Consider the following 15,037-nt stretch of genomic DNA (forward strand, 5'->3'; position numbering starts at 1 on the left):
ACAATAGTCTTATTTGTAATATACAATATTTTATCGAAAAACTTTCGGAACGTTATATACGGGCAGAGCGTTAACAGTCATCTTAAATTATTAAATTAAGATACAAGTAATATACAAAAAAACAAAATCGATAGTACAAATGCATTGCACATATGTTCAACCATACTTAAGTTTACCACATTAAACGTTTACGATTAAAGTAATCAAGTAAAAGTATATTATTTTACACGTGTTTAACACGGAAAGGTTGTGTAGAGTTTATATAAAATATTTAATTTCTCGATTATATATACTATATATATATGCGTGGAATATTGTGCGTACTTTAGACGTTAAATTTCAACGTCTGCGTTAACATATTTAATTATACGTAAACATCGTTTGAGGAAACCATCAGCATAGAAATTAATTGGTCGATTGACCTAAGAATGCTTTACAAGATGGACACGAATGCTTCTTCACCATACAGCTGTCGATGCAGTAAGGACAAGGTGCGCAACACCAACATCTAGAAACGAATATTAATACAGTTACATATTTTTTTCTTTGACGTAAACCCTGTATCGATAATTGAAGATACGGATAAATAATGATCAATATAATTACCCAACAAGACATAAGATAAGTGCAATTAAATGAGTTTTTGTGTTTGACTCGGTTTCTATCGTCGTAAGAACGTTGGCATGACAATAGGGACAAGTTAGGCGTTGCGGCTCGTTACCAAATTGCGTGCCTCCTACTATGATAACACCTGTAACAACATTGTTTAAAAACAATTATTTCAAATAATATAAAAAAGTCGATTGTATCTTCTATTCTAAAACGGATATGTGCATCGCCTCGTTAAGGGACACGTATCTACGATCAGTAAACAATGTGAATAATTTGATTCGTATTTCGATTATTCTATAACTAAAAGATACTGTTAAAAATGACCGATAGTGCGAGTGCTGGTTAGCAGACAATTGATTCGATTAAATGGCTCGAAATTCAAATCGAAGCTTCTTGGGTTTCGCTAATTCGTTTTACTTGTCCTTGCACTTTGTCGACTTCTCGATCACTCGCAGATCTCAACTATGCACGACACAAAGTCAAACGACCGCTCAAGGTGATCGAGGAAATAGTCCCATCATTCCATTTCTCGTTTTTTTTTTTCATTTCGCTTCACTGCTGTACATGGGACACGTGCGTGTTTTCTCTCCCAGACAAAGTATAATTATATTTATTTTTATATTTATCACGTACTTTGTGGTGGTGGTGGTGGCTGTCCATCTGTATAGGGCGGTGGCGGTAGTGGGTGACCTGGCATAAAACCGGGTTGTGGTGGCATTTTGTCCATTGTGATATACGGGCCTTTGCCTGAAAGAAATGCAAAATAAGAAGTTCCGCATTGAACTCTTTCTTTCTTTTCATTTTCCCTTCGTATTCGTTTCGTTTCCCCATTCGTTTCTCCCTCATTCTATTCATTTCCTGTATCTTATTTCTTTTATTATCTTTTATTTATCCATTACTCGATATTTTTATTTTTATTTCAGTTCAATTTAAATATTCTTTATGGTCATGTTACGTTTAAGTACAGTTAAAAATTAATTATTTAACGTAATACAGCATTTTACATATTTTGGAAAATTAGTGGCGCCATCTACCATGGAACCGTCCAAGTTTGTCGAGAAATAGTTCGAACTAGTCACCGCTAGGTGCCACGAGCAGTTTAATTTCAAGTGAAAGAACTAAAAGTAAAGAAAACCTTATCCCGGATCAATTTTGATAAGCTTCGAGATCATGTCGTGTACGCAGTGTAGTCCAATATTCATTATTTAACGAAATAAAGCAGTTTATGTAATTATTACACATCGTCGGTATGGATAACGATCGGTGGCGCCACGTAGCGGTGAAAAGTTCGAACTATCTCTCGACAAACTTGGACGGTTCTATGGTAGATGGCGCCACGAATCAGTCAACAGTTGCTATCCTTGTCGCACATTTTTTTCCGCCCGGACCCCGCCCACAGTAAGTTGTCCTCTGATAGATAAGTGTCAAACAGCGATCAGCAAAATAGAAGTTTTATATCTCTTTATCGTTATGAAACTACGTTCAATCAGATCGATGACATTTTTCAACGAAAAATGATAAAAGCACAGACATCGCTAAAGACAACGTATCCAAGTTTCAACGAAATTCAAAATGTTTTCTCGAAGCGTACGTGCTCTCGCACGAAACAAATCTATCGCATGATCGATTAGCACCTACGTAACAACGTGTACGTTCGTAAACAATGAGTAATATTGCTGAAAAATAAGTACGTGAGATACCGTACCGCAATCTAATCCATGTAGGATACTTAATTTATCGTATCTGTTTGCGAACTAATAAACTAACATCAGATACTTAGAAACGTTGAGCTGTTTACTCCTGCGAAATACTTCGTACTCGACGAAAATCTAACGTACCTATTCGAAAATGTATACAACAGTCTCGTCCTTTGTATCTACAGGGTGTCCCAAAAATGTTGTTACACCTTGAAAGGGGTGGTTCAGGAGGTGATTTGAAACAACTTTTTCCTTAGCGAAAATATTGTTCGAGGTTTCATTAAGGAGATATTAAGCGAGAACACCGACCAATCAGAGCGCGAGTATGCCGGTTGAGCGTAGGCTACGCGCTCATACGATGCTACCGCTGCCGCTCCAACGGTATACGCGCGCTCTGATTGGTCAGTGTTTTCCGTTAATATCTACTCAACGAAGCCTCGGACAACATTTTCGCTATGGAAAAAGTTGTTTCAAATCACCTCTCGAACCACCTGTTTCAAGGTGTTACAACATTCTTGGGACACTCTGTACGCGTCTTTTGGGGCCCACTAGCTAGTGTAGCTTGGGGTTGCTAAGACCGTACTGTAGCTACAATTTCATCATAGCTACAGCCCCTGAGGGTATTTATTACTGCTCGACGTTTCAAAGTAATAAGAATTCTCAAAATTGACTATTATCGCACATACCGGAGGCATTTAAAAAACACGCGATTTCGAAATAATTGTGCTGCGATTCAAGATAAGAAAAGTATTGATTTTCCTCGTTCGGCGGTAATACCGAATGATGAATTCAACGTCCTTGTTTGCAGTATACTTAACACAATCCTTGTATACGCGACTGGATTTTGTTTTTCAAATTCCATTTATATAATTTGAATAAATCGAATCGTCTACCGTATTCTGCTTTCACCTTTCGATATTTACACCGCAACCGTTATATTATATGCGTAGAAATATGACACGATGAAATGTAACACGCTAGTGTTCGCGATTTACGACAGAACTGCTTCGTACTGAAGTATGCGCACGTAATATTTTTTTTTAATTTCATCCTCTACCCGCTCTACCGAACTGATGCAACTTTTTACAGGGAGAAACAGAAACAGAAACAGAAACGAAGGCATATGTTCAAGCAACCACGATTACGTTAAAAATAGACGAGAAGCCTTCGGTTCTTCGAAATTAAAATGAACCATGGAATACTCTGTTAGCGATGTAAACACTTCACCGACTTGGCTTTGCAAAACCGACGAAACAAAAGTAATTAGCTAATCTTTTGGTAAAGACACGGTAAATATTCTATACACGTTTCGAAAGTAACGACTGCTTGCCGGTTCGAGCTAGGACTATCTAGTGAGCTACTTTCTTTCTATTTTAGTATGCACATACCTGTTGCAGTAACGATGTTACGCGCTAATCGTCAGCCTCACTACAGAAGAGCTGCGAAGAACGAAATCCAACTGACGACTAAGCTTCGCGTCGCTATGCATGTTCAAATTTTGTATACGTATGGTTGTGTACATAAGACACGCAAACGTTAGAGGAAAGGTGGGAGGATTACATTGCCCAATGGGAGACTTCTGAGAAGTGACGTAGAGATATGTATGCATACATACAGGCGGTTATCTGAACGCGATTCATACACAGGAAAAGCAGAAAGCTTATAATATTATACCGAAAAATAATTGTCAGTTCCCCGAAAACAATTACTGAAGATTCGAACAAAAAGAATTGCGTAATACAAAACGTTCTCCTGTTTATCACTCGTCTATATATGGAATAAATGCTAAATATACATATATAGGGCGTAGTAGAATGTATTACATAACCCGAAAATAAGGAATGACCCTGAAAGAATGTCGATAACGTAGGAACGTGTTAGCGAGGGGAATTCTTGCTCGTATACTTTCAACCGAATCGATTTTCAGAATACATGACTCAGAGTTTGTTTCAATTAACGTTGTAAGTAAATTGTTATTCATACCGAATACGTATACGTCATCTAATACTCGAATAAAATTTTACTTATCTCTAACCTACGCGATAAAGATACAGTGACTTTTTAATCGCTGTTTAATTGTACGCCATTAAAAAAATATAACATATCTTATTGACGCTTATTGTTCACAGTTCTTAGAATTATCGCTACAACCCATTAAGATTAAAGATCTTAATCCTTAAAGATCGATGTATGTAAGAAATCAGATGACTGGATATTGTATTTCTTCTACATTCGTTGTTTTATTTGTCAAAAACTTCCACGATTTTTGTATTACCTTAACATAATATCCACATAGTCGTTCGTTTTTATAGTTTGTTCTATAAATTTATAAAAACTGCTATAGGGAAATCATAAATGAAATATAAATATGCGTATAAAATGTGATGAATTTTCGTGAACATAAATTATAAAGAAAACCGGTAATAAGTCCCAACCAAAATATTGGTTTAATAATTACCGCGATTGTGAAATAAGATTTTTCATGGACATAGTATAAATTTATTATTACCCTGAATGCGAAATTGTCACGTGTTCAACGTGATTGGCCATCGACCATACATAATCGGTTGAATAAATACAGATTAATATACGTTTAAATTTCTTTTAATACAATTTTAAATCGTATATGCAACGTTCTTCAATTTCGAGATTAATCGAATGACATTTTCCTATTATGCGTACGTTACATTACGCAACAACTTTTAGGAGAAACTCGGGTTACTCGAGTTAACATTATCTCATTTTAAAACATAATTTAAGTTTTCTAATAATACTTTGCTATGGACAAATTTTCAAAATTTTCAAAATTTCACACGACGCTAGAAAGGATTGCAACGTTCAACATTCGTAGTTCTACGGATCTATCTAAAGAATCGAATCGCGACCGATCGGTTACGTTTAAACGTTCGTTCGCATATAAAAGTACTATGTTCTTTGGCTAATAAGACAACAGTCACCCTAACAATAACAGTACAAAGACAACAACCTAAACCACGTCATGAATAATAACGTTATTTTCTGATCCAATTGAAAACAAGTCGTTTAAAAATTCATGATCGAACTTTGATATTATTTTAACATACTTTTTTTCCCGTAACTAACATTGTACGCACTCGATTCAATTTGATCGATCGTTGGCGCTAATAATCGTTTAAAATTCAATTCCTACGTAACGTCGCGAGTCTTAACGGTCGACAATTCAGCCAAAGTGCATTACATACGAGTAAGTAAACTATTGATAAGTGATCGCGACGATCGCCTGCGAGGATAAAAGTTTCTACCGAGTGTAGCTTGAAACCTGTGGTCGTTAACAAGTTCTCAGGAAGGTATTTCCGCGATCCCGTTAATATCGATACGTTGGCAGTATCGCGTTGGTTTCTAACTCTCGAGAATATTCATATGGAATGTTTCACGGATTAAAGCGAATACAATTTCGACGGATCAACGACGAGGCCGAAAGGATAAATGTGGGGCACTAAATTTCACGGTGATTTCGCACTACGTGTATTCGTGCACGATTCGTTAACGCGTTTCTCAGTCTTCGCCTTCTTTACGAGGGGCGATCAGGCGTGGATTTGGCTTTCGGTTTCCGTCCGAGTAATTTGCGAAACGACGAGGTCCATCTCGAACGACTGAATCCTGCTGTGCTTTGCTCGTCCGGCTCGCTGCAACTGAGCGACTCGCTGATCTTTCTGCTCTTGCCGCTGCTGCTGCTGGTGCTGCTACCTCCGTTTTCGTAACATCGCGATCTTCGGTCTCCGATTTCCGAAGAGAACCTGGGAAACATCAATCTTTACCAATGAAAAATCGCTTGCTAATACGTTTCTAGTACTATCGAAGTAAATAAATGTTAAGAAATCACGAGAAATTTGTAGCGAACGATCGAAACACGAACCCTGAATCGGAAGAAAAGGCTCTGGCTGTAGGTGGAGCGCTGGAGTTGGCCGACGAAAGCGAGATTTCGGCGACAGGGGTGCTCGGATATGCTTCGTCGTCCGAGGCACTGTTACTGCTGGTCGTACTGCTGCTGCTGCCGTTGCTCCCACCGGCGCTACTGTCCACGCTGGAGTCGTCGATGAAGCTTATTTCTCGATCGGCTAAAGGCGAATTGGTCCTCTGCGCGCGCGATGACGATGTCGCAGGCGTTGCGCTGGGTCGCAACCAAGTACGCAGGTCCTGCAGCGGTGCTTGAAGGCACTTGAATATATTACCGCTGAAAAATGGTCAGTAATACAGAGAATATAATTTCCTTCGTTAATTATCTTGTTTTAACCCTTTATTTACTGACGGGACTCAAGTCCACTTCTACGAAATTTGTTTTTATATGTTGGATGGTAGCACAGGCTTTATTTATTTTGGAAGCTCGTTAGAGACAACTCTATAAGACGACATAAGACCAAGATGGACGCCTAGATTTAAAAAACTTTTGAGAAATTCAGTACATAAAGGGTCAACCAATCTTCAGGCCAGGATGATAGCGAACTTACTCGTCGCGATAATCGTCGACCTCCGCAAACGTGCGTCTCGCGTACAAACAAACGGAACATCGTCGACGACGACGGCAAGACGTGGCATGAAGCGTTGCCGCGCGGAGATGTCGCGCGGCGTGTCTCAACGTGATCGTTTCTCGTGTCAGGGCCGCGACACCTTCCTCTCGCCTGCGTCTTTCTTCGCCCAGCTCGCCCTGCTCCACCCGTAGCTTCTCTTTCAGCACTTCGTTCTACAGAAAAAGTTGAAACGGACGTAAGCGGCCGAGACATATTTTAAAACATATTTTCCTAACTTAGATGGAGCGCTGCGCGTCTCACCTCTCTTTCAAGAGCATCGCGCTCGGCACGGATAACAGTAGCTTGTCTGACGACATCCTGCCGAGCCCGTTCCAGAGTCTGCCTTGTAATCTCGTTTTGCGCCAGTTGCATCTGCAGACGACGCAAAGCCACCTCGCGTTGCCTGTCTAGACGATCCCGCGCTGCCACGCAGCTGTCTCGGTCGGTTTTAGCCCTTTCCACCTCCTCCTCCAGCCGGAGGCTTCGTTCCAATTGGAGAAAGAGCTCGTCCTCCTTGCCGCGTAGCTCTGCCTCGCATCCTTCCAGCCGTTTCTCCAGGATACGTCGATTCTCCTCCAATTTGTCTCTCTCGGCCTTGAAAAAGATGGAGCAAGGTGTAAGTATAACGGAACAAATACGCAAGTCGAAATATTTCAGACAGAACGGATCCAAGGTGTTTTTGTCATTTCACAAAAGCGAGCCCTAAGGACGGTGTACCTAGGTGTAAGCGTCCCGTAAGAGAACGATTTTTTTCTCTTTGTAATTTACACCCGATACGCATCCTGGCAGTGGAACGTTAACCGTAATAATAATCCTAATTAAAAGAGAGGATGGAACGGATCTAACGCATCGCACGTCTAGCATTGCATGTAATTTCACGGCCGTTGCGTCGGGATGCATCTATTTATGTTTACACTTGTCAAGGACGCGCGGCCATTTACATACGAAAAGGATCGACGTTATCGGACTGTCGGCCATTTTTGTCATTCGAAATTCGCACGAACGGGAACATCGACAGACATGGAGAGAGAATATCGTCAAGTCGACCGCGTAAAGATAAATCTATGATGGCTGACTTGACACATGGACTAGACAAATACGATAGATAAATAAGGAGAAATATTGTAGAAGTAAGATAGAAATAATTAAGGGATGTCAACTGTTTGTAAATCAATTTTGTTAAAACCTAACCTTAAAAACTAATAAAGTTCTCGTTTTAGAGCAACGCCTAAGTTTTATCCTGGACGAAACCTATATTATAGATATATCGGACGCGTTATTTTCATACGGTGCACGTAGGAAGATAATCGGCATTCGATTAAATCGATCTTGCGTCATCGAGTGGTAAGGTGATTCACTAGGAACGACACGCGTAATTATTTATCGTCCATCGAGAACGCGAATCGTTTTCGAGGTAAACGCGTCGACAGTTCTCGGAGCGTTCTAATCGAAGATATATTAATTCTTCCAAAACTAATTCCCCTCGTCGCTCCGTTGACAAAACGTAATCTCTCCGCGAATGTAACAATCGGATAGAACTCGTCGATCGGATTACGTAAGGCGTTAGTCATAGATCCCATTCTGATCCATCGCTGCTACATGCAAACCAAGTTGTCATCGAGTATTTCAATTTCCGTCGCGCAGTTGCCGGCCATTACCGACGACCTACGTCTAGCTCGATTTAACGCGACTCCAAACAAGATGACGAACATCGAGGCCCCGCCACTCCTTTCTCTTAAGGGAGATCCACACGTTTCTAACGGAATGCTAATTTCGAGTCACGAACACCGAGGCTCGCGACACACAACGGAACAAAAACTGCGCGTGCGAGGTTCGCCGACCTAAATAGTTCGGAATCTTGGGATTGCAATTACAAAATGCAGTAGGAAGTATACTTGTAATCCCAGACGTACAACTATATCTTACAACTGCGAAATGATTATAATTCGCAAGCATAACCGTATCTCGTACTTGTATTGTAACACACGTTGATCGTGAAGCCGATACTCGTGAAAATCGCTACAAGATTAAAATTTTGTTTCGATACGATTGAAAACTAAGTAATCCAGTATCCATCGTGGTACTTATCTTTCTAACCAGACCGTAGCCTATTGTTGCGTGAAGTTTGCCGATGTGTTCGTCTCGTTTCCTTCTTTGGAAGATGGTCAAAAGAAGAAACGAGACAAACATATCGGCAAATTTCAGATTTAGTTGAAATCTAGGGTTTTGCCCATCGATGGTCAAATGGGATCGATCTAGTGCCCACGGTCGGTAACCTGCGAGGATCAGTGGCAACCTCGTGACCCCCACTCGTGCCTACTCTCTTTTGTTTCTTTTCTCATCGTCGATATCGCTCGGTCGAGCGAGAGCCGTTGGAATAAACGCCGAAAAAACAAAACCACGAGACTCGTATTTAATTTAAAATCGACGGGTCGCTGCAACGACGCCTATAGCGAGGAACAACAAATTTCAAAAACAAAAATTTATCGAGCGTGAATTACGTTTCGTTCAACTGTGGTGTGGACCCGCCTTTAGCCGGCTCGCTCGCGTCTAGCGTCGCGCTAGATGCGGCATTGTAGGTCAACCTAGGTGGGTAAGTCAGCCTCGAGAGGTTGATGAACGCCATTAGGGGCTAGATTGGAGCACAACGGCGAGGCGTTTCGCGGTCCCCTGATCGTCGCGCGAGGCGGAAAAAGAGGGGCAGGGGCTTGACGGAAACCGACGAAAGTCAGGGGAAAAAAGAGAGAAACGCGAGCGCCGGTCGAAAGACAAGACGCGAGACCGCAGAAGGAAAAGCGGACCACTGAAAGCTCGTCGTTTCGTCTTTGTTTTCGTTTTCTCCGTTTGCGATTCTACGTCTCCGTTCTGTGGTTTGCTACTGCCGGACGATCGCGAGGCAAATCCTGCGGTTGGAAACGGACAGGCAGACGTACAAGTGGTCGCACGACCAGCGGAAGGCCAAGGGGAGACCGGTGTATACGACCGACAACCGAGCAGCACGCTATTTTCGCCAGACCTCTTTTCTCAAAAGGTTTCCCCCCGATGGATAAACCGATTCGCTTTCCTCGAGATCCTCTTACACTGATCTTTAAAACCCTCGAGGGGTCTTTCGCATCGAGAACACTGCGAGAAACGAATTTCTTTTCGTTAAATTTATACAGGTTGCTATGGCGGCGAAGCGAAAAGTTGCGAGAGGGTAGGACAAAGGATCCCGGTACCGGTAACGGTGGTACGGTCCTGAACCTCCAAGGCACCTCGTTGGCTGGGCGGGGTTTACCGAAAAACGGCCGAAAAGTACAAAGCTTGCCGAGTATTTGTTTCATCGACTTCGTCATAGGTACCGTCAGAGCCGGATGTAACAATATTGGAGCCCCGGGCAAGATTATCGTGGCGCACCGTCAGGGGTATACACATGGTGTCTCAAAAATGTTATAACACCTTGAAAGAGGTTAGGTTGGAATGGTGGTTCGGGAGATGATTTGAAACAACTTTTTCCTTTGCAAAAATGTCGAATGGAGTTTCGTTAAGGAGATATTAAGCGAAAACCCCGACCAATCAGAGCGCGAGTATGCCGGCTGAGCGTAGGCTACGCGATAGATGGCCGCTCACGTACGCTACCGCGGGCGCTCCACCGGCATACGCGCGCTCTGATTGGTCAGTGTTTTCCGTTAATATCTTTTCAACGAAGCCTCGGACAATATTTTCGCTAAGGAAAAAGTTGTTTCAAATCACCTCCCGAATCACCCCTTTCAAAGATCTCCAATATTTTTGGGACATCCTGTATATCGGTATATTCGTATACTACTGACACCGGACTGCGACCCCCCCCCCCCCCAAAATCTGGCGCTCCGCGCGGTTGCCCACTCCTTAACGCCGGCCCTGGTTACCGTTAAGATTACCGTCAGGGCCTGCGTTTACAACGCGGACGCGACACCTCCGCTTTTATTACGGCTTGGGATTTGTATGCTCGCCCTGACACTGCCCAATTTAGTTTAATGCCCAGGTGAATTCTAAAATCCAACGACAAGGGTCCGGGACGTTATGAATACAGCGATTGTCGTCGAAACCTTTGTCACGGTGTTAGAAATTTTCCTTTAAGCGTTCGACTTTACGATCACGACAATTCAATTGTTAGACAGGGACTTTGTTCCAAACAGGGCCGGCGCAAAGCAGGTTCAGCGCGTCCGCCTATTAAAAGGCACCGATTTTCATGAACTTTTTACAGAATACATTATCAGAGATACCGTAACCACGGTATCATAATTTAACATTCGTTCTTATAAAAAGAATATAATACGCAACAAGATTTGTAAATAAATAATTCGTCGTTGCAAAATTTTCGAACGCGGCCCCGGAAAAGGTCGCGTCGGCCCTGTTTCCAGAGTAGTGGAGCAAACGTATTACAGGGAAGAAGTCTTTTTCTCAATCGCGAAATGTAATCTAGCTTAACTATCTTATCCACGATAAGATAACGAAACGCGACTCGTAACAGGAATCGGGATCGACTGCTCTTCCGCTGGAAAAGTTTCTCCTCGTGCCCGACAATGGGAGTGGCATCTTATCGATACATTTTTTAGACAATCTTTCTCCCACGGAAAGAGCCCCGTTTTCTCTTCTACATTTTTGCGGATAATATTGCGAGCAGGCGAGACTTGATTTCACTTCGGGCGCGAGCTTCTTCATCCAGATAACATCGATCCGGCTAACAAGATCGCGGAAGAGGGACTCTCTCGCATCTCTGTTACGATCATCGCGAGAAATAATTAAGCCGTTACGCGATCGCACGCGAGGTGATACTCGTCGGTGAAGAGATACCGAAATTCTACTATAGCTCGAGACATCGATCGTTACGCGTCAAAGCTTTCGTCAACGACGAATTGGGACGTCACAGATAAATCGCACTCCGCGACACCGCGATAGCTTTTCTGGTATTTATTCGATCGTAAACGCATTGTCAACCGATAAGAGGGGTCTCCTCCTACTTCGCGCTGTGACGCATCGCGCGCTTATAAACACTCGCGATAAGAGTGTCTATACCGATTGTGTACGATCCGAAATTGAAGATAACACTGACAGGAGCTATTTTTAAAATAAACTATGTCTTCGAGTTCGTTTGTAGGATACACGTATTTTCTTTCGCATGGCGAATTGGGTCGAATTGCTTCCACCTTTGAATTCGTTCAATTTTCCACGAATTAACGAAACACGGACGCGAATTCGTTGTCTTTAGTAAAGACTCTCTTTACCGCGGCGGTTTGCGCGAGCACGGACAACGATCGACGACTCTTTTTTGGCTTCGTCGCGTTTCGACGTTCACCGTGTACCCGGTGTCTAATTTGGCAACATATTCTAATTTTGTTCGCGAAACGCGGCTTAAAATACTCCCGCTCGGCAAGTCATTTCGTTCGACGATACACGAAACGATCATTTTTTGAGTACTTTCTACGTTCTCGTAATCGTATCGATAACAAATTCGACTTATCGGAGCACTACCGACCTTTGTTCCCGATAACGGTTCGATCGTGCATAGCTAATCTTCTTCAACGTACCTTGACTTCGTGATAACGTTCCTCCAGGTAATACGCGATACCCTTGGCTTCTTCGTACTTGGCGGACAGGGCGATGTATTTGTCGTAGTGGCGCTTGAACAACACGAACCTGTAAACGGAAAGCACAGAGTCAGCTACCTATCCGACGCGTTTACATAATTTTATCGTACGATCGGGAGATAGGCCGAGTGTCAGAAAATTTCACTTCTCGCTCGTAAACCTCGATTTTTTCTTTCAAGTTAACGAGATATAAGAGTCGCGACCAAGTTCGGTTCTGGTAACGAAGGAACGTTTTCTAAACACGCTACCCTGTCGACATAGTTAAGAGGAGATACGAGTTTCGAGAAAAAATAATGCATCGATATCGTGCGAGCGAATTCTTTTGTTGTAAAGCTAAAACAAAATGTTCACGTCTCCGGTATTTTAAGATATTAGGATAGCTTTAGGAGAAACCAAATTTCAGCCTAGTAAACATTTTTTTTTAAGTTAACGAGATATAAGAATCGCGACCAGGTTCGGTTCTGGTAACGAAGGAACGTTACCTAAACACGCTACCCTGTCGACGTAGTTGAGAGGAGATACGAGTTTCGAGAGAAATGTAACGAAATCGAAATTATCTGAAGATATCAAAATGGTTTTAGGAGAAACGAAATTTCAGCCTAGTAGAAATTTTAACGATTATCGGTCTTGCAGCGAATGTCAAGGGGAGCAACGTTTACTGTTGGAAGAACACGGGACAATCGGGTCGCGGAAAAGTTGAGCCAACATCTGCGTTCGATGGAACACGAGCAATCGACCGAACGGTGACACGGATTACCAGGGACTCGACTCGGAAGAGCATCCAAGTTAACGCATCGCTTGGCAGGGACCCGAAGACCCTCGTCGTTATCTGTTCCATCGACTAAGCGACAGACTGCTTTCTCATTCTACGGAAATCGGTTACGGAAATCGCGGAAATCGGTTACGGACCATTCGGGTCGAGAAGTAGGTAAACGCGCTCGAATCGTATTTATCGAGTACGAGTGACCGAAAAACCCGGCCTCGAGATACAAGTAGTCTCCTTGAATGCACAGAAACTATCGAGGAGTCAAACTGTCAAGGAGTTCGATCACCGAGTAGTGTAACACGATCTGGGATCGGGTATCTCGGTGAGACGATGCTAATGCAACGATAAAACTTTCACCATCGTATACCCTGATATTTTGCAGATTAAAATGAGACCAAACACGACGTAATTCGCAACATATTCGTTACATATTGTCTCATTGGCAACACCCTGGTGTTTTTCCCGCCCTTCCTCTTCTTTATTCGCTGTACTTCTCTACGTTCGAAGCTCAAAGGAAGCTACGCGTTCGAACATCAGAAAATATACGATAAATACTTAGTTCCGAGGTTGTACGTTTAAAGAGACTTTCCTGTGGTTAGACATCGAGGTAAGAGCTCGCGAGGGAAACGGATTACGCGAAAGGAGGTCCAAAACAGAGGGAACGACAATCCCTGAAACAACTTCCGCGGTGCAATTCCCGTTTCGTTCTCACTAAACGTAACATTCCCGTTCGCCTCCGATCAACGTCGCGCGACTCGGTGTTCCGCAATCTCTTGTTGGAGATCTGCCGTTTGGAAACCGGAAACTCGGCACGGTCCCACGCAATTCTAGCAACGTAACGAGCAACGAATCGAGCCCGCGTCGGGAAAGACGACCTTTCCACCGCGGCGGTGGCCGACGGTCGTCGTTGACCGATCCTCCAGCAGCGGTCTTCGGCGAGCCGCCGCGATCGATTTCTCTCCGTGTCTGGATGTTCCGCGGGTTGCTCGATCCACCAAAACTTCCGCTCTCTGGCTCTTTTGCTCCTCCACTGGTTCCCGGTTGGCGGACGCTCGTCCATTCTCTCCGCTTTGCCAGAAAGACTTTCGCTTTCGCGATTACTTCGACGTTTGGCCACGTCTTCCCACCTCGGGATTCGACACGGCGCGATCTCGAGTCTCTCTTCTCGGAGTCTACCGATACGCGCGTCGCGGCTTTACGAACTGACCACGGGAATCTACGCCTCGGGACCTCTCGATCTCCGTCGATGTAATTCTAGTACAGTCGCGAAGGTGACGATCCGGGCCGCAATCGATAGCGACGACGTCGATCGACCGTGTCCGGCCTCGGCTCCGCTTCGGGAGCGCGATTCCGATTCACGGCTGCCCCCGATCGCCGTCGCTGGAAACCGGATGCCTCGGTCACCGATGCGATCTATTTGGCTTGGTGTGTTTGGTCCGTGTTGCGAGATCGCCAAAACGATCGATACGTATACATTCGTACACGAATAAGAGAACGTTTCGCCTTTTCAATTCCTGCGTCAGTCTCGCAGCGCGCGGTGGTTCGACTGGCCAAAATTAAAAAGAGTTCTCGGATCTTCATCAAACCGGGTAGTTTTTAGTTATTTGAGCGACAAATTACGAATCCGATGACGGAATATCAAAATTGAAAATGGCGGGTCCCAATATGACCGACGTGTACGTTAGATAATTATTAGATTTTCATCAGACTCGGTATTTGTGAATTATTCGGGGCCGCGAATTACGAATCTGATGTCGATATTTCAAAATTCAAAATGGCGGATCCAACATGGCCGACATGTACGTT

The 15,037-nt window shown here is 43.4% G+C and overlaps 2 protein-coding genes and 1 long non-coding RNA gene across 14 annotated transcripts in view; 1 reads left to right on the plus strand and 2 right to left on the minus strand.

The window, feature by feature from the left end:
- Positions 1-86: 86 nt before the first annotated feature.
- Positions 87-3,816, minus strand: LOC128894481 (lipopolysaccharide-induced tumor necrosis factor-alpha factor homolog). Its single transcript, XM_054156244.1, has 4 exons — positions 3,698-3,816; positions 1,246-1,359; positions 607-751; positions 87-508 (listed from the first exon to the last, which is right to left on the minus strand). The coding sequence occupies exons 2-4, from the start codon at positions 1,337-1,339 to the stop codon at positions 406-408; spliced, it is 342 nt and encodes a 113-aa protein (XP_054012219.1). The 5' UTR covers positions 1,340-1,359; positions 3,698-3,816; the 3' UTR covers positions 87-405.
- LOC128894485 (uncharacterized) lies at positions 758-4,113 on the plus strand. Of its 11 annotated transcripts, none has more exons than XR_008461562.1 (4): positions 758-1,210; positions 2,030-2,299; positions 3,399-3,598; positions 3,687-4,113. It is a non-coding gene; the product is annotated as an uncharacterized LOC128894485 (long non-coding RNA). The 11 variants fall into 11 exon arrangements; XR_008461566.1 differs by having other exon boundaries at positions 2,103-2,299; XR_008461569.1 differs by lacking the exon at positions 2,030-2,299 and adding an exon at positions 3,260-3,326.
- Positions 4,114-4,526: 413 nt separating this feature from the next.
- LOC128894473 (uncharacterized) overlaps positions 4,527-15,037 on the minus strand; it is an 18,418-nt gene continuing 7,907 nt past the window's right edge. Inside the window, exons 1-6 of one of the 2 annotated variants that reach the window (XM_054156235.1) lie at positions 14,107-14,433; positions 12,406-12,514; positions 7,118-7,450; positions 6,797-7,029; positions 6,205-6,522; positions 4,527-6,085 (exon numbers count right to left, since the gene is read on the minus strand). In XM_054156235.1, the coding sequence (XP_054012210.1) occupies positions 5,860-6,085; positions 6,205-6,522; positions 6,797-7,029; positions 7,118-7,450; positions 12,406-12,514; positions 14,107-14,291 (1,404 nt within the window). In that variant the 5' untranslated portion in view covers positions 14,292-14,433 and the 3' untranslated portion in view covers positions 4,527-5,859. Of the gene's footprint in view, positions 6,086-6,204; positions 6,523-6,796; positions 7,030-7,117; positions 7,451-12,405; positions 12,515-14,106; positions 14,434-15,037 lie in introns of those variants that run through there. The other variant, XM_054156234.1, reaches the window with a different exon arrangement.

The sequence above is a fragment of the Hylaeus anthracinus genome, unplaced genomic scaffold, assembly GCF_026225885.1.
Source record: "Hylaeus anthracinus isolate JK02 unplaced genomic scaffold, UHH_iyHylAnth1.0_haploid 4, whole genome shotgun sequence".
Taxonomy (NCBI): domain Eukaryota; kingdom Metazoa; phylum Arthropoda; class Insecta; order Hymenoptera; family Colletidae; genus Hylaeus; species Hylaeus anthracinus.

Bases quoted from the DNA above. Each gene is read 5' to 3' on its own strand.
- LOC128894481 (XM_054156244.1), bottom strand. From the start codon at position 1,339: ATGGACAAAATGCCACCACAACCCGGTTTTATGCCAGGTCACCCACTA. The intron at 752-1,245 runs GTACGTGATAAA...ATGTTGTTACAG, and splicing joins GCCACCACCACCACCACAAA to GTGTTATCATAGTAGGAGGC. The intron at 509-606 runs GTAATTATATTG...ATTCGTTTCTAG, and splicing joins CTTATCTTATGTCTTGTTGG to ATGTTGGTGTTGCGCACCTT.